A 19489-nucleotide genomic window follows, 5' to 3' on the forward strand; every position below is an offset into this window, starting at 1 on the left:
TGGAAATAAGTCAGACAGTACTCGATGATTCACTGACTTTCTTGGGTTATCCTGGGTGGCTAACCCTCTGGGGTTAACTGTTTCTCGGTAATTGTTTCTCGTTAAGCCACACCAACAACAGTCTCTCCGCCAGTCTCCTTGCTTTTGCTCCAGATTCTCCACCACCACGATGCTGTGAACACTAACTCCAAGGCTGAGGGACTGATTACATCATCATTTGTATATAGTTCTACTGTCTTCTAATTATGTCCTTGAATCTGTATTGATAAAGCCACTGGATGGCAGAACATCTACAATAAAGATATCCAGTTGTTGCACATGTGTCTTAACTTTCATATTGTCGGTACTTTATACAGTACCTTTCTTGCACAAATCTTTCATGGGCAGTATGTGGTGTTTGTTCATTTGTACATCAGTTATCACGTTTCCTAATTTGTCACTAAAATGTTAAATGTTCGACTGTGGTACTCTGTAGATGTTTATGACTGTGAGGGGTTTTTGCAGGTCTTTTGATTTAAATTTAGCTATTATATATTCTCCATGTTCATCCTTTTTGCAAGAATTATCGATACATTCAAGTTGATCTGTGTAGTATATAGCTGTTCCACCCCCTTGCTGGTCTGTCCTACAGTTGTGTATAGCTGTGTAACCAGGAATGGCATAGACATCTGTAGTACCAGGCTTTAGCCAGGTTTCGGTGAGTGTGATGATTGACATACTGGTATGCAGGGATTTGAGTAATGCTGTGAGGTCATCGTAATGTTTGCTCAAAGATCTGATGTTGTAATTAAAGACAGTTATATTATTGTTGGCTCTGAGTAATGTCTTTGCTTGGTCTTCTGTATAATAATTACAGTTGCTGTTTGATGCGTGTAAGCCATTTAATAAAAGGTTGATATCAGGATCAATGCTTGTAATCATATGATTGTATGTATGTAATTCTGCAACTAGACTTTTGAACAAAATATTATGGTGGACTTAATATTATGAAACTGAACTTATTTGTCTTACTAGCTAATTAGTTGTAAGCCAGTAGTAAGCTAGAATCTAGTCATAAGATTGAAATTTACACAATTAAGTTAGGCTAGGAATGTAAGTAGCTTAAGTACTGACATTATCATTCTCTATAAACCTACAACTTGACACCATAGGTACCATGCCCCATGGGAGGTCTGTACCCTCAGTTTCTAAAAGGTAGCCCTGTGGGTCAGCTGTATTATTGTGCAAGAAGAGAACCTATCATAAATCAGGGATCAGTTCATGACTTAAGCTACCAATGTGAGTATTAGTGACTAATGGTATTTGGGTAGGACAGACATGTGGAAGGCTTTGTGACGAAGAATAACTCCATTTGATTTCACAGCAGATCCCATCCGTCATTGTACTTCAGGTATTAAGATTTGTGTAAATCTGTATTGCAAGGGTATTTTTGTTGGCTTGTATTGTGAGTCTAAGCAGCAGAAATGGAGCCTTGTAGATGCTCGCCCAGATATTCATCCAATTACACCCAGGTAAGTAATGAAAGTAGTTTGTTAGATTATGTATTGGTGGATAAAAAAGGTTGATGGGTAGGCTCCAGGATGTACATGTTTATAGAGGGGCAACTGATATATAGGATCATTATTTAGTTGTAGCTACAGTTAGAGTAAGAGGTAGATGGGAAAAGAGGAAGGTGGCAACAACAAGTAAGAGGGAGGTGAAAGTGTATAAACTAAGGGAGGAGGAAGTTCGGGCGAGATATAAGCGACTATTGGCAGAAAGGTGGGCTAGTGCAAAGATGAGTAGTGGGGGGGTTGAAGAGGGTTGGAATAGTTTTAAAAATGCAGTATTAGAATGTGGGGCAGAAGTGTGTGGTTATAGGAGGGTGGGGGCAGGAGGAAAGAGGAGTGATTGGTGGAATGATGAAGTAAAGGGTGTAATAAAAGAGAAAAAGGTAGCTTATGAGAGGTTTTTACAAAGCAGAAGTGTTATAAGAAGAGCAGAGTATATGGAGAGTAAAAGAAAGGTGAAGAGAGTGGTGAGAGAGTGCAAAAGGAGAGCAGATGAAAGAGTGGGAGAGGCACTGTCAAGAAATTTTAATGAAAATAAGAAAAAATTTTGGAGTGAGTTAAACAAGTTAAGAAAGCCTAGGGAAAGTATGGATTTGTCAGTTAAAAACAGAGTAGGGGAGTTAGTAGATGGGGAGAGGGAGGTATTAGGTACATGGCGAGATTATTTTGAGGAACTTTTAAATGTTGAGGAAGAAAGGGAGGCGGTAATTTCATGCACTGGCCAGGGAGGTATACCATCTTTTAGGAGTGAAAAACAGAATGTAAGTGTGGGGGAGGTATGTGAGGCATTACGTAGAATGAAAGGGGGTAAAGCAGCTGGAACTGATGGGATCATGACAGAAATGTTAAAAGCAGGGGGGGATATAGTGTTGGAGTGGTTGGTACTTTTGTTTAATAAATGTATGAAAGAGGGGAAGGTACCTAGGGATTGGCAGAGAGCATGTATAGTCCCTTTATATAAAGGGAAAGGGGACAAAAGAGATTGTAAAAATTATAGAGGAATAAGTTTACTGAGTATACCAGGAAAAGTATACGGTAGGGTTATAATTGAAAGAATTAGAGGTAAGACAGAATGTAGGATTGCGGATGAGCAGGGAGGCTTCAGAGTGGGTAGGGGATGTGTAGATTAAGTGTTTACATTGAAGCATATATTTTTTATTTTATTTATTATAACACTGGCCGATTCCCACCAAGGCAGGGTGGCCCGAAAAAGAAAAACTTTCACCATCATTCACTCCATCACTGTCTTGCCAGAAGGGTGCTTTACACTACAGTTTTTAAACTGCAACATTAACACCCCTCCTTCAGAGTGCAGGCACTGTACTTCCCATCTCCAGGACTCAAGTCCGGCCTGCCGGTTTCCCTGAACCCCTTCATAAATGTTACTTTGCTCACACTCCAACAGCACGTCAAGTATTAAAAACCATTTGTCTCCATTCACTCCTATCAAACACGCTCACGCATGCCTGCTGGAAGTCCAAGCCCCTCGCACACAAAACCTCCTTTACCCCCTCTCTCCAACCTTTCCTAGGCCGACCCCTACCCCGCCTTCCTTCCACTACAGACTGATACACTCTTGAAGTCATTCTGTTTCGCTCCATTCTCTCTACATGTCCGAACCACCTCAACAACCCTTCCTCAGCCCTCTGGACAACAGTTTTGGTAATCCCGCACCTCCTCCTAACTTCCAAACTACGAATTCTCTGCATTATATTCACACCACACATTGCCCTCAGACATGAGATCTCCTCTGCCTCCAGCCTTCTCCTCGCTGCAACATTCATCACCCATGCTTCACACCCATATAAGAGCGTTGGTAAAACTATACTCTCATACATTCCCCTCTTTGCCTCCAAGGACAAAGTTCTTTGTCTCCACTGACTCCTAAGTGCACCACTCACCCTTTTCCCCTCATCAATTCTATGATTCACCTCATCTTTCATAGACCCATCCGCTGACACGTCCACTCCCAAATATCTGAATACATTCACCTCCTCCATACTCTCTCCCTCCAATCTGATATTCAATCTTTCATCACCTAATCTTTTTGTTATCCTCATAACCTTACTCTTTCCTGTATTCACCTTTAATTTTCTTCTTTTGCACACCCTACCAAATTCATCCACCAATCTCTGCAACTTCTCTTCAGAATCTCCCAAGAGCACAGTGTCATCAGCAAAGAGCAGCTGTGACAGCTCCCACTTTGTGTGTGATTCTTTATCTTTTAACTCCACGCCTCTTGCCAAGACCCTTGCATTTACTTCTCTTACAACCCCATCTATAAATATATTAAACAACCACGGTGACATCACACATCCTTGTCTAAGGCCTACTTTTACTGGGAAATAATTTCCCTCTTTCCTACATACTCTAACTTGAGCCTCACTATCCTCGTAAAAACTCTTCACTGCTTTCAGTAACCTACCTCCTACACCATACACTTGCAACATCTGCCACATTGCCCCCCTATCGACCCTGTCATATGCCTTTTCCAAATCCATAAATGCCACAAAGACCTCTTTAGCCTTATCTAAATACTGTTCACTTATATGTTTCACTGTAAACACCTGGTCCACACACCCCCTACCTTTCCTAAAGCCTCCTTGTTCATCTGCTATCCTCTTCTCCATCTTACTCTTAATTCTTTCAATAATAACTCTACCATACACTTCACCAGGTATACTCAGCATATATGTGAACAGTATTTAGATAAAGGTTGGGAAGTTTTTATTGCATTTATGGATTTAGAAAAGGCATATGATAGAGTGGATAGAGGAGCAATGTGGCAGATGTTGCAAGTACAGTGGACCCCCGGTTAACGATATTTTTTCACTCCAGAAGTATGTTCAGGTGCCAGTACTGACCGAATTTGTTCCCACAAGGAATATTGTGAAGTAGATTAGTCCATTTCAGACCCCCAAACATACACGTACAGACGCACTTACATAATTACACTTACATAATTGGTCGCATTCGGAGGTAATAGTTATGCGGGGGTCCACTGTATATGGAATAGGTGGTAAGTTACTAAATGCTGTAAAGAGCTTTTATGAGGATAGTGAGGCTCAGGTTAGGGTATGTAGAAGAGAGGGAGAATACTTCCCGGTAAAAGTAGGTCTTAGACAGGGATGTGTAATGTCACCATGGTTGTTTAATATATTTATAGATGGGGTTGTAAAAGAAGTAAATGCTAGGGTGTTCAGGAGAGGGGTGGGATTAAATTATGGGGAATCAAATTCAAAATGGGAACTGACACAGTTACTTTTTGCTGATGATACTGTGCTTATGGGAGATTCTAAAGAAAAATTGCAAAGGTTAGTGGATGAGTTTGAGAATGTGTGTAAAGGTAGAAAGTTGAAAGTGAACATAGAAAAGAGTAAGGTGATGAGGGTATCAAATGATTTAGATAAAGAAAAATTGGATATCAAATTGGGGAGGAGGAGTATGGAAGAAGTGAATGTTTTCAGATACAGTACTTGGGAGTTGACGTGTCGGCGGATGGGTTTATGAAGGATGAGGTTAATCATAGAATTGATGAGGGAAAAAAGGTGAGTGGTGCGTTGAGGTATATGTGGAGTCAAAAAACGTTATCTATGGAGGCAAAGAAGGGAATGTATGAAAGTATAGTAGTACCAACACTCTTATATGGATGTGAAGCTTGGGTGGTAAATGCAGCAGCGAGGAGACGGTTGGAGGCAGTGGAGATGTCCTGTCTAAGGGCAATGTGTGGTGTAAATATTATGCAGAAAATTTGGAGTGTGGAAATTAGGAGAAGGTGTGGAGTTAATAAAAGCATTAATCAGAGGGCAGAAGAGGGGTTGTTGAGATGGTTTGGTCATTTAGAGAGAATGGATCAAAGTAGAATGACATGGAAAGTATATAAATCTATAGGGAAAGGAAGGAGGGGTAGGGGTCGTCCTCGAAAGGGTTGGAAAGAGGGGGTAAAGGAGGTTTTGTGGGCAAGGGGCTTGGACTTCCAGCAAGCGTGCATGAGCGTGTTAGATAGGAGTAAATGGAGACGAATGATACTTGGGACCTGACGATCTGTTGGAGTGTGAGCAGGGTAATATTTAGTGAAGGGATTCAGGGAAACCGGTTATTTTCATATAGTTGGACTTGAGTCCTGGAAATGGGAGGTACAATGCCTGCACTTTAAAGGAGGGGTTTTGGGATATTGGCAGTTTGGAGGAATATGTTGTGTATCTTTATACGTATATGCTTCTAAACTGTTGTATTCTGAGCACCTCTGCAAAAACAGTGATAATGTGTGAGTGTGGTGAAAGTGTTGAATGATGATGAAAGTATTTTCTTTTTGGGGATTTTCTTTCTTTTTTGGGTCACCCTGCCTCGGTGGGAGACGGCCGACTTGTTGAAAAAAAAAAAAAAAAGAAAAGTAAAACCCTGTCAGAAGAGGTAATTTCCATATAATGACTGAACATGAGATGGCTGGTGTTTGGTGTGGATTTGATTGACGAAGTAATTAATTAATTGTCCACTGGCTTCTCCACCATTCCACTAGGAATGAGTGAACCCAGTGTCATAGTGACTGTTAGCACCCAACAAAGGGAAAATGAGGGGTTGCCTAACCAATTCTTCCTTTTCTTGAGAGCCATGAAAATTCTAATATTACGTTTCTTTGACATATCTCAGTTATCAGTGACTTGATATAGCTGTGGGACCTTGACCCATCAGGTCTAAAATCTCAAATTTATGAATGTCATAGTGATTTACGTTCTTGCATGTCTAGAGCACTCGATAAGTGTTCATTTTTTCTGCCTCTGACAACCATGCCTAGAGCTGATGCTAGGCATATGATTTAAAAAGCCAGGGTGTGAGATCTCAGTCTTATTCCAACCAAGCACACTGTAAAATGTCACACAACACCAAGGCCAACCTCTAACTTTAATAGTGCATCATTGCCTAGTTAATTAAAACCCTTCAGAGGGCAATTTATGATACATTAGAATTTCAAACAAAACTCCCTAGAGTTGATAGAGTATCTCAATATAAGTTGAATAAGGCCATATAAATGGAATTCTGATGGTTAGTTTTCGAGCAATTGCTAATCTCCGAAAGGTGAATATTTTCGCCCCTGCCCGAAATAGGGAGTATAAATTTGAATGTTGCAAACTTGCAAGTGTTACTAAAACACTCAATAACTATTTTTAAAATTTATTATACAAACAGACAATATCAAAAACATAAATGGAACTTGTATCAGAACATTTTGTAAGTACAGTGGACCCGCGACCAGCGATGGCATCGATTAACGATAAATCTGACTAGCGATTCATTTAAACGCAAAAATTTTGCCTCGACTAGCGCTTAAAAACCCGACCAGCGCTTTTCGTTCCGTACCATACGCGTCCACTTTGGCCTGAGCGCGCCTCACGTGTCCCTTTGGTGCCAGTGTTTACAAGCCAGCCAGCCACCGCAGTTGCTTCCAAACATACAACTGGAACATTTCATATTATCACAGCCTTTTTACTGATTGCACCTGCAAAATAAGTCACCATGGGCCCCAAGAAAGCTTCTAGTGCCAACCCTATAGCAAAAAGGGTGAGAATTACTGTGGAGATGAAGAAAAAGAGATCATTGATAAATATGAAAGTGGAGTGCGTATCTCTGAGCTGGTCAGGTTGTATAATAAACCCCAATCAACCATCGCTACTATTGTGGGCAAGAAAACGGAAATCAAGGAAGCTGTTCTTGCCAAAGGTGCAACTATGTTTTCGAAACTGAGATCGCAAGTACTCGAAGATGTTGAGAGACTGTTATTGGTGTGGATAAACGAGAAACAGATAGCAGGAGACAGCATCTCTCAAGCGATCATATGTGAAAAGGCTAGGAAGTTGCATGACGATTTAATTAAAAAAATGCCAGCACCTAGTGATGTGAGTGAATTTAAGGCCAGCAAAGGTTGGTTTGAGAGATTTAAGAAGCGTAGTGGCATTCATAGTGTGATAAGGCATGGTGAGGCTGCCAGTTTGGACCACAAAGCGGCTGAAAAATATGTGCAGAACTTCAAGGAGTACATAGACAGTGAAGGACTGAAACCTGAACAAGTGTTTAATTGTGACGACACAGGCCTGTTTTGGAAGAAAATGCCAAGCAGGATGTACATTACTCAGGAGGAAAAGGCACTCCCAGGACATAAGCCTATGAAAGACAGGCTTACTTTGTTGATGTGTGCCAATGCTAGTTGTGATTGCAAAGTGAAGCCTTTATTGGTGTATCACTCTGAAACCCCCAGAGTGTTCAGGAAAAACTATGTCCTCAAGGCTAATTTGTGTGTGCTGTGGAGGGCAAACGGTAAGGCATGGGTCACTAGGGACTTTTTCTATGACTGGTTACACCATGCATTTGCCCCCGATGTGAAAAATTACCTAATTGAAAAGAAATTAGAACGTAAGTGCCTCCTTGTATTAGACAATGCCCCTGGTCATCCTACAGATGTGGCAGAGCAACTTTCTAGGGACATGAGCTTCATTAAGGTGAAGTTTTTGCCTCCTAATACCACTCCTCTCCTGCAGCCCATGGACCAGCAGGTTATTTCCAACTTCAAGAAACTGTACACAAAAGCTATGTTTGAAAGGTGCTTTGTAGTGACCTCAGAAACTCAACTGACTCTAAGAGAGTTTTGGAAAGATCATTTTACCATCCTCAATTGTGTAAACATTATAGGTAAGGCTTGGGAGGAAGTGACTAAGAGGACATTGAACTCTGCTTGGAAAAAACTGTGGCCAGAATGTGTAGACAAAAGGGACTTTGAAGGGTTTGAGGCTAACCCTGAGAATCCTATGCCAGTTGAGGAATCCATTGTGGCATTGGGGAAGTCCTTGGGGTTGGAGGTTAGTGGGGAGGATGTGGAAGAGTTGGTGGTGGAGGACAGTGAAGAACTAACCACTGATGAGCTGCTAGATCATCTTGAACAGCAAGAGGGCAGACCTGAGGAAACTGCTTCGGAGGAGGGGAGAGAGAAATTGAAGAAGTTGCCTACTTCTAAGATTAAGGAAATCTGTGCAATGTGGCTTAAAGTGCAAACCTTTATAGATGATAATCACCCTGACACAGCTACTGCAAGCCGTGTTGGCAACCTGTACACTGACAATGTTGTGAACCACTTTAGGAAAGTCATAAAGGAACGAGAGGTACAGGCCTCTATGGACAGATATGTTGTGCTACAGAAGTCCAGTGACTCTCAAGCTGATCCTAGTGGCATTAAAAGAACGAGGGAAGTAACCCCAGAAAAAGACTTGCTGCCTGAAGTGCTAATGGAAGGGGATTCCCCTTCTAAACAGTAAGAAGATAACGCTCTCCCCTCCACCCATCCCATCAATCATCACCAGATCTTCAATAAAGGTAAGTGTCATGTAACTGTGCATGTAATCTTCAGTTTGTGTGTATTAAAATTAATATTTCATGTGGTAAAAATTTTTTTTTTTCAATACTTTTGGGTGTCTTGCACGTATTAATTTGATTTTCATTATTTCTTATGGGGAAAATTAACTTGACTAACGATTATTTTGACTAACGATGAGCTCTCAGGAACGGATTGGTATCGCTGGTTGAGGGTCCACTGTATTAGAAAAATATAAAAATGAAACAAATAGCAACATGGACACATTGCAAAGGGATAAAACTTTCAGGTCCCATATTGCTGAGATTCATGAGGAAGACCAATTATTCTATATTGCTAATTGCTAGTATGGTAGTCACTGAAGCAATTTCTATTACTCTTTATGCACAGATTTACTTTGCATACAGAACATTGAAATGAGGATGTGACAAATTTCTTCAAGTTGCTGCAATACTTGCAACTAACCGGCTTTTTCCCTGCCACTGGCAAGTGGTTTAGAGCTTTGTTAAGCCTAACTCTGTCATCAGGCCTTTCTGCACGTTGGCCATGCAGAGCTTTCGCTATGCTGACACCATTGGAAGTACTTGGTGAAGCTCTTGTAGATGTTCTTAGGGTGCTGCCTCTAAACTTTTGTCCTTTAGACCTTGCAGTGACAGAGATATCATTCCTGAAAAACTTCAGTGCCATGCACTTGGTATTTAGTGCTCGACAATCACGGCAGTAAAGAAGCCATGCATTCACAACAGCAAGATCAAGAACATAGGCAAACAGCTGCATGTACCAATGTTTAGATTTCATTGGTGTTTTGTACAGATGCACCAACATGTTACTTTTGTCAATATCTCCCATGTGTGCATTATAGTTCTTGATGACTGCAGGGCACTGTAAGTGGCTTTTGTTCTTTGTAACCTTGTTATATCTTTCAACAAGATTCACAGGATTGACCCCAACATCACTTGTCACTAAAATCACAACTTTGTTGTCCTTCCATCTTACAACAAGGACACCATCATTGTTTTTAAGCTAAAAGTGCCCCTGTCCACAGTGTTCCTTTCCATTTGTTTGACAGGCATCAGATCTGGCTTACCACATCTATTTTCACGTACTGTTCCAGTGTATCTGCAGTTATACTTATCTCTTAGTACCTTGACCAAAGGTAGACTTGAAAAGAAATTGTCAGCATAGATTGCTGATGTGTTGGTCTTGTTCATAGTTGCTGCAAGTACCAGAACAATCTTTGAACTTATTGGCAGTTTAGTTTCTTCCTGTGGAAGCTTTATGGGATGGCTGTCAAAAGTTGGTGTGCCTTGATATATGAGTATATTATGTATGATTCCATCTTCACTTACACGACAAAAAAGTTTGAAACCCCACTTATCTGGTTTGGTTTTGATGTACTGCCTTAGGTTTCCAGCAGTTTTACCCTTGAAAGCAACCATGATTTAATCAATAGATTGCTTGGGTGTAGCTGGAACTTTCAAGCAAGCATTAGTTAGTGCAGTGTAAACAGGCCTTATTTTGTGGAATCTGTCATTATCCTTTTGTGTTGTCATTGAAATGAATAGTACATCTAAGTAACCTAAACCTCTTAGACCCCATGACTTCTGCAACCTGGGGGCATCTAAATGCACTTGTCCAATAGTCTGCGATTGATGGTAATGCAGAAATACCCATGAAAAACAAAACACCTATGAACCTCATGAGCTCTTCAGAATCTGTTGCAAAATTAGTAATTATGCTTTTTTGCTTGGCATGCAAATTTGTTTGATATGCTATGTTATCTACCATATCTGGAGTAAAGAAAACACGAAAATACTCACATGGTGACCTAATTTCAAGAGGCTTTTCATGTTCATATGCCAGCAAAGGATCATTTTGGAGGTCAACCTGGGACCACTGAGATTGACCTTGAAGAGCAATATCATCATAAATATGTTCCTCATCAGGGTACTCCTCGATCGTAATACCTTTCTTTTTCTTCACTAATTTCTGCTTTTTGGCTGGCCTTTCTTCCTCATCATCACTTGACACTTCTGCATCCAGTGGCAAGTATTCATCACTGCTGTCCAGCAATTTTGGGTCATCTACCTCCAGTTGGGAGTTACTGTCCTCCAAAATGCAGACATATTTTGACCTGGTGCTGGAGGGCTCCCCATAAAACAATTTCTCATTGATCTGGAAGGACAATAAAAACCTTCTTTATAGATCCAGACCACTACAGAATTCATATACGCAGTAGAAAACTTTTCATAAATATTTATTTTACTGAAAGTGAACTATGTCACTAAAAGGGCAGAGACGAAAATTTTTGCCCTTCCTTTGTTGCACTTTTTTCAACTGCATGCTACACTCACATTATGCTTCACACGGACTTTATGTATATATCAAAATATGCCTAAACTATTCATGCACGCACTAAATACAACAATCAGTACTTACCAACATTGTAGAGGGTAAAATCCAAGAGTATATTAGTGACACTGGATGGAAAAACCCACTCTGGGTGACGCCAAGCCACAAGTGTTTACATTTTGTTCTCTCAACCAATGGGAAGCCGGCAAACACCATCACCACTTAGCTGAAGTGACTCGGGGAAGGCTTGCGATTGGTTAGAATTAAAGAATGGGAATCCAGATGCGCGGCGCGAGTAGGATGACACGCACAAAGGTGCACGTGTTTAAGGGCAAAAATTTTCACCTCTGCCCGATAAAGGGTTGGCAGTGTTGAAGTACCAAAGGTGGATCTTTGGGCCTCCAGCGGATTCACAGTCGAGTGTAGTGAACGTGACCTTGTGACCTTGTTTGTTTGTTTGTGGTCACCTGACCTTCCTAGAGCTGCCACTGAATGGTTATCTTACATCCTTGTCCAGTGTAGATTGTTATCCATAATCTAGTTCAAGGTAGGTAGGGATCTAACTTAGGCCGTGGTATTTGGTTTGGATTATCAAGTGTCAGTACCAGAGCTAATAAAACATGGTGTCATCTATGTGGGGTAAGAAGCAGTGGGGCTTGCGTTTGCTCCACCAGAGGCTGTGCGTGCTGAATATTACAATCTGGATAATGGACCAGGTGTCGTGAGAGACATCAGATGGGTAAGAAACCAGTATGCTTAACAGTAATATAGCCCAGTCAAAGGGGATATTTAGACCTGAGATACCTGGGGTCTAAATGAACTCGACTGACGTGTGATTAATTAGTGCCGATCAAAGTAGAACCCAACTAATTAGCAACAACATAAACATGGCAAGAGGTGTGGGATTAAAAGATAAAGAATCTAACTCAAAGTGGGAGCTGTCACAGTTGCTCTTTGCTGATGACACTGTGCTTTTGGGAGATTCTGAAGAGAAGTTGCAGAGGTTGGTGGATAAGTTTGGTAGGGTATGTAAAAGAAGAAAATTAAAAGTGAATATAGGAAAGAGTAAAGTGATGAGGATAAAAAAATTTGGTGATGAAAGATTGGATATCAGATTGGAGGGAGAGAGTATGGAGGAGGTGAATGTATTCAGATATTTACGAGTGGACGTGTCAGTAGATGGGTCTTTGAAAGATGAGGTGAATCATAGAATTGATGAGAGGAAAAAGGTGAGTGGTGCACTTAGGAGTCTGTGGAGACAAAGAACTTTGTCCATGGAAGCAAAGAGGGGAATGTATGAGAGTATAGTTATACCAACATTCTTATATGAGTGTGAAACATGGGTGGTGAATGTTGCAACAAGAAGGCTGGAGGCAATGGATATGTCATGTCTGAGAGCAATGTGTGGTGTGAGTATAATGCAGAGAATTCGTAGTTTGGAAATTAGAAGGTATGGGATTACCAACACTATTATCCAGAGGGCTGAGGAGGGGTTGTTTAGGTAGTTCGGACATGTAGACTGGATGGAAGGAAATTGAATGACTTTGAGAGTGTGTAAATCTGTAGTGGAGGGAAGGCAAGGTAAGGGTTGGCATAGGAAAGGTTGGAGGGAGAGGGGGTAAAGGAAGTTTTGTGTGCGAGGGGCTTGGACTTCCAGCAAGCATGTGTTAGCATGTTAGTTAGGAGCAAATGGTGACATATGGTTTTTAGGACTTGCTGTGCTATTGGAGTGTGAGCAAGGCAACATTTATGAAGGGATTCAGGGAAACCAGCAGGCCGGACTTGAGTCCTGGAGGTGGGAAGTACAGTGCCTGCACTCTGAAGTAGGGGTGTTGATATTGCACTTTTATAACTGTAGTGTAAGTGCACTTCTGGCAAGAAAGTGATGGAGTGAATGATGATGAAAGTTTTTCTTTTTCAGGCCACCTTGCCTTGGTGGGAGATGGCCAATGTGTTAATAAAAAATGAAAATAAGCATGTTCATGGTAATATCTATGAAAGAACTAGAATTTTGTAAAGTAAAAGGACACAAGTGCAACTAATGTGACATTTTATTGTGGCAACGTTTCGCTCTCCAGGAGCTTTATCAAGCTCCTGGAGAGCGAAACGTTGCCACAATAAAATGTCACACTAGTTGCACTAGTCCTTTTACTTTACATATTGTCGGTAATTCTACCAACTTTATCACAACTAGAATTTTCCTTCATTTTCCATCAATTGGAAAAAAAATTGTCACTTATAAAATAAATCTCTCTCTCCTCAGGGACATCTTGTGGATACAACTTGTGTTTCTCCCATACTGGATACTCCAGTATATATCTTGGTATATACGCTGGGTGTGGAAATTCTGGATTATGAAGGAGGATTATGGTGAAGAAGAGAAGTTGTATATGATTCGCAAGTTCATGGGACTTAGTCATGGACAGTTTGAAGTAAGTTTGTACTCGTTTTTAGTTAAGTATTTTTTTTTTAACACGGCTATTTCCCACCGAGGCAGAGTGACCCAAAAAGAAAAAAATCACAAAAAGAATGAAAAAACTTTCATCATCATTCAACATCATTCATACATAATCACTGTCTTTACAGAGGTGCTCAGAAATGACAGTTTAGATGTCCCTCCAAACAACCAATATTGCAAACCCCTCCTTTAAAGTGCAGGCATTGTACTTCCCACCTCCAGGACTCAAGTTCGACTAACCTGTTTCCCTGAATCCCTCCACACAATATTACCCTGCTCACACTCCAACAGCTTGTCAGGCCCCAAAAACCATTCATCTCCATTCATTCCTATCTAACATTTTCATGAACACTTCCTGGAAGTCCGAGCCCGTTGCCCACAAAACCTCCTTTACCCCCTCCCTCCAACCTTTCTTAGGACGACCCCTACCCCGCCTCCCTTCCCCTACAGATTTATACGCTGTCCAAGTCATTCTACTTTGTTCCATCCTCTCTAAATGACCAAACCATCTCAACAACCCCTCTTCAGCCCTCTGACTAATACTTTTAGTAATTCCAAATCTCCTCTTAATTTCCAGACTATGAATTCTCTGCATAATATTTACACCACACATTGCCCTTAGACATGACATCTCCACTGCATCCAGCCTCCTCCTCACTGCAGCATTTACAACCCAAGCTTCACTCCCATATAAGTGTGTTGGTACTGCTATACTCTTATACATTCCCTTCTTTGCCTCCATGGATAACATTTTTTGTCTCCACAGATAACTCAAAGCACCACTCACCTTTTTTCCTTCATCAGTTCTATAGTTAATCTCATCCTTCATAAACCCATCTGCTGACAAATCAACTCACAAATATCTGAACACATTCACTTCTTCCATACTTCCTCCCTCCAGTGTGATATCCATTTTTTTTTATCTAAATCGTTTGATACACTCATCACTGTACTCTTATCATTATTCACTTTCAACTTTCTACCTTAACACATTTACATATCTCATGTCAAAGAAACATTGTACAGTAGGCCTTCCATATATGAAGGGATACGTTCCAAGGACCTGCTGCAGATATAGAAACTGTGAATAGTAGCAAACTATATATATAAGTCCTATACATACCTATTATAAAGTTTAATTGATAAATTATGCACAATATGTGGAGAATTATCACTTTTCACTGATGGGAAGCATTTCACGGCTTCTCTTAGGCTTTGAAGAACTGCCAGCTTCTCAACTTTTGTGCTTTGGTGCCATTATTGTGCAAAATTAAGAGGTATTTTTGGGCGACAGTAAACCGTGCATAACTGAAACCACTGATACCGAATCAGTGGTTATCAGGGTTCTACTGTATAAGATTTGTATTTTTTTTTCTAATACCATACTGTATATTATGCTATAAGACTTTGATAGTTATTCTTGACATACTACTCAACAAATACTTGTTTAATAATGTGACCAGGCAAAGTATAGTACACCACCGATTTTCCAGCAGCCCTGATTCCAAAGCTTTGCCAGACTAACTGCTTTGCCTAACCAACGGTGGTCACCTTTATCAACACACGCTAACCCACTGATTACACATGCACTTCCCATGTGTCTCTAAAGCACCATGGACTGCTAGAACCTTGAATTAAAGAAATTCTAAATGTAAACTAAATAAACAAGATTTTTTTAACAAGAAACTTTATTTATCAGTCTAGAAGTTGAGAGCTGTCATGATTACTGTGTTTTGTAGTTGAACATTTCATCTTGGATTTGTGATGTTGCAGGTGTGACATCCGGCCTGCTTGAAGCTGAAGCAACAGGGCACACATTCTTTTTGGCAATTTTTTTAAACATTTCAACATGCAAAATTGCTTCATTTCTTTTGAGCTTTCCCTGGTAATTTTTCATGCAACGAATGCAGATTCATTAGTTCTTGTTCCATAAAGGTGGTATGTTTTCCTAGGTTTTCCTGGTGGCTAAAGCTCCCGCTTCACACACGGTGGGCCCGGGTTCAATTCCCAGCGGGTGGAAACATTTTGACATGTTTCCTTACACCTGTTGTCCTGTTCACCTAACAGCAAATAGGTACCTGGGTGTTAGTCGACTGGTGTGGGTCGCATCCTGGGGGACAAGATTGAGGACCCCAATGGAAATAAGTTAGACAGTCCTCGGTGATGCCCTGACTTTCTTGAGTTATCCTGGGTGGCTAACCCTCCAGGGTTAAAAATCCGAACAAAATCTTATCTTACCCATTGATTAATTCACTTATCAACTCAATTAACTTGTCATCTATCAGTTGATGCCATCTGTGGGCCGCCCAGGAAACTGGTCTAGTGGGTGGGGAAATTTCAAGTTCCCGCTCATGATTTTGTCCTGATTAGAGGAAGTGCAGGACCATCCATTGCTGGAAAATCGGTGGTGTACCTATGGCTGTTTAATGATGTGACCAGGCAAAGTAGTTTTGTTTCTAAATTTTAATAATGAAATCTGTTAAGTTATTCATTTTTATTCTGATGTTTAAATTATTTAATTTTTAGTAACCCAGGCCTTGAAAAAAGATTGATATAGTGTATGTAGTATTTCAAATCAGTGTACACCTTAATTTAATATTGCAGAACCTGGAAGAAAATATAAAAATAGACTACTTAAAGCAAGAACTATGGATTAGAGAAAATTACGAAGCATGGAAAGCTGAGCGTGATGCAGAAATGAAGATGAAAATGGCACAGTCAGGCCGATACAAGTCATATCGTCGTTATATGAAAGCCAATGGACCTGGTCGCATGTACTTTGACGACTCCTAAATTTAGTACATATAAGTAATATATTATTTTATAAATATAGGGTAACTTTACTGTTAAGTAATGCCAAGAATATTAATAATTTTACTGTTACGAAATAATGCCAAGGGCATGCAAAAGCCTTGTAATGGCTTTAATGATGCACTTCAACTGTTGTATAGATTATACAGTAGGTTTGTTATACTGCATCACATAATATAAGGTTATTACTTAGCATGAAGGATGCTTCTTTAATGATATGGCAGGTGTATAGTTAAACTCAAGGTAAAGTTCTTGCATGGAGTCATTTGAACTTTTCCAATTTGATAGGTTAAGTCTTTGCTTATTCAAACTTGATCCTAGTGTTTATTGTTGCTTATTAGTTGTAATATATTGTCGAAGAATGTTACACAACTGTTATTTATGTACCAATATGTTGTGGGTCAAAGCCACTTGGTATTTGTGTTAAATATTAAGTGCCATACCTGCATCTTGAGTTATCATCTTCATAAAAAATATATTTTTAACTCATCCTTTAGTATTATTGGTTGGGCAACATTGAATTGTTTCTTTCTGACAAATACAGGTGCTGTGTAAGGCAAAAGATCAATTGTAGACTTGTATGAAACAGATATTTCTTTTCCTTTTTTTATTATTGTGAAAATAAATGAAGCCAATCATTTATATTAATTCAACATGATATTTTGATTTTTTAGCCCAAATGCCATTAAAAACATGGTTGAAATCATTGGTAATACAGAGAAGATGCAGAGAGACTATAATAACTGTAATAATGGTGTCCATCTTGCCTGTAGTAAATTACACTGGTCAACAACAAGTTAAACTGTATTTTCTCATCAGAGATTTAAACACATTTTCTGAACAATATTAAATGCTGATTCTAAATGTTATTTTTTCCCAGCTCTAGTTTTCAAAAAATGACAATTTTATATTTTGTTTAACAGGATTTAGGATGTAATAAATTTTTATAATTTAATACTGCAATGTGCATCATTCATTTTTTAAATGTGTGTTATGTGCATTCCTTATAAAGAGAAATATACAATAACCTGCAAACAGTGAGAGTATGATTTTTTTTATGTAAGCTTTGGACTGTTGCAGTGCAGCATCCAGCAGTAGTCTGCCATTATATTTCCTCTCCAGAAACCTCGGTAGCCATTTTCCACGACCTAAAATTTTTTATGAACGTGTTTTCCCTGCTTGTCACTCACAAGGCTAAGATTTTCGGGAATGATATCTAGGTTAGGTGTAGACGTAAAAAGGCATATTTTCTAGGATATGTGACGCCCCGTTACTTTATATGCATCAAACAGATTCTGGACTTCCATCCATTGCTTTTCTTTTAATTCTAATACATTGAGGTTTTCTTCAAAGCCACCATCCCTTAGAACCCTAATTTGTGGACCAATAAAATAATACCCTCCTTTACATTTGGAAATTTCTTAACAAGGTATTGAAACCCATTAGAATGCATTTTACCCACCACTTTTAAGAAAAAAAAATTCATTAAGCTAAGCTTAATGTGGAGAAGTAACATCAACAAGTGCAACACAGTGGATCTTGCTCGTTCCTGGCTCGTATGTGATTTTTAATTTTCTGTCATGCCTAATGTAATGATCTGCACTAGCATGGCTGTCCCATAGGCATGGGAAATGAACTTAACTATGTCCTTCATTGAGAACCCAGTTAGGTTCATACTACAAAAGTAACAATTGGCATGATGATCTCTCAGCTGACTCCATATCATAGCCTCTTCAAGGGGGGGCTCCTTGGTGCAGTGAAGAGGCTCTTGGTCTGAGGAATTAGACCTTTTGGTCTCCTTCCTCAGACCAAACCTAATTACCCCCCCCAATCCCCCCTTCCCTATCCCATCCTCCCCAAGCCCCTTTTGCCCTTTCCACCTCCTCTCCCCATCCCTTCCCTATCCCCTTTCAATTTTCAGCCTTTGGAATTCTTCCCACAGACACTAGTTCTTAGGTAGAGGGAAGGGTACTGTGGTTCATCCCATTCTGTTGAGGTCCATGGTGGTGATGTACTTTGCCATGTAATCTGGATTGCCTGGGGATATCCCACTCCCTCTCCAGTCTCTGGTGGGGACTTTGGGTGTCTTTCTGGTAATGAGTGTATCTCTGGAAGCTGCCTTTCAGATTCCAGGGGTGGTGGCCGAAAGAGGTATGCTTTGTGGCAGGTATCTGGCCGCTCCCTCCATGTTCCACCTTTTTTCTTTCTTTTCTTTTATTTTCCTTTTTTTTTTCTAAAAAACAATAAGAAAAGTGACATAACCATAGAGTCCCAAGTCCATGAAACAGCTCCCCCTGGGCCCCTTTCTGCTTCCGCACCTCGTTCTGACCCTACTTCATTATTTGACCACTCTTCAGACATTTCTCTTGCCCCTGTACCTCCTGCTGGTGCTGTTTCATCATCCACTCCAGGTACATCTGACCTCCGCATTTCTTTGACCACGCTTCTGGCTTCTCCCTCTACAATGCGGCACCTTTTGGATTGCCTGCCCGTCCCACGTCGAACCAACTCGGGTCCCACACCTAAACGCCCAAGACCATTACCTGATGATACTCCTTTACTTCCTTCTCATTCTGCCCAGAAAAGACCAGCATGACACTCACTTCCCTTACATGCTATGTTTCAAAATACACAATGGACTAAGTTTTTTACTCTGCGACCGACGACTTCTTCTGACTAACTTTTCGATCATAGTACAGTGGACCCCCGCATAGCGACCTTAATCCGTGCAAGAGGGCTGGTTGTTATGCGAAATGTTCGGTATGCGAATGAATTTTCCCCATAAGAAATAATGGAAATCAAATTAATCCGTGCAAGACACCCAAAAGTCTGAAAAAAAAAATTTTACCACATGAAATATACATTTTCCTACACACAAAGAGAAGGATACATGCACAATAGTAGAGTAGTACATGCACAATATATATTGTGCATGTACTACTCTACTAAATGAAGAAT

The 19489-nt window shown here is 40.2% G+C and overlaps 1 protein-coding gene across 1 annotated transcript in view; it reads left to right on the forward strand.

Moving 5' to 3' along the window:
- Nucleotides 1-17486, forward strand: part of LOC128706558 (dnaJ homolog subfamily C member 25 homolog) — a 44309-nt gene extending 26823 nt beyond the window's left edge. The window contains exons 5-6 of the mRNA XM_053801483.2: nt 13526-13694; nt 16325-17486. Of these exons, the coding sequence (XP_053657458.2) occupies nt 13526-13694; nt 16325-16513 (358 nt within the window). The 3' untranslated portion in view covers nt 16514-17486. The remainder of the gene's footprint in view (nt 1-13525; nt 13695-16324) is intronic.
- Nucleotides 17487-19489: the final 2003 nt, after the last annotated feature.

This window comes from Cherax quadricarinatus, chromosome 3 (assembly GCF_038502225.1).
Source record: "Cherax quadricarinatus isolate ZL_2023a chromosome 3, ASM3850222v1, whole genome shotgun sequence".
In the NCBI taxonomy this organism is placed as follows: domain Eukaryota; kingdom Metazoa; phylum Arthropoda; class Malacostraca; order Decapoda; family Parastacidae; genus Cherax; species Cherax quadricarinatus.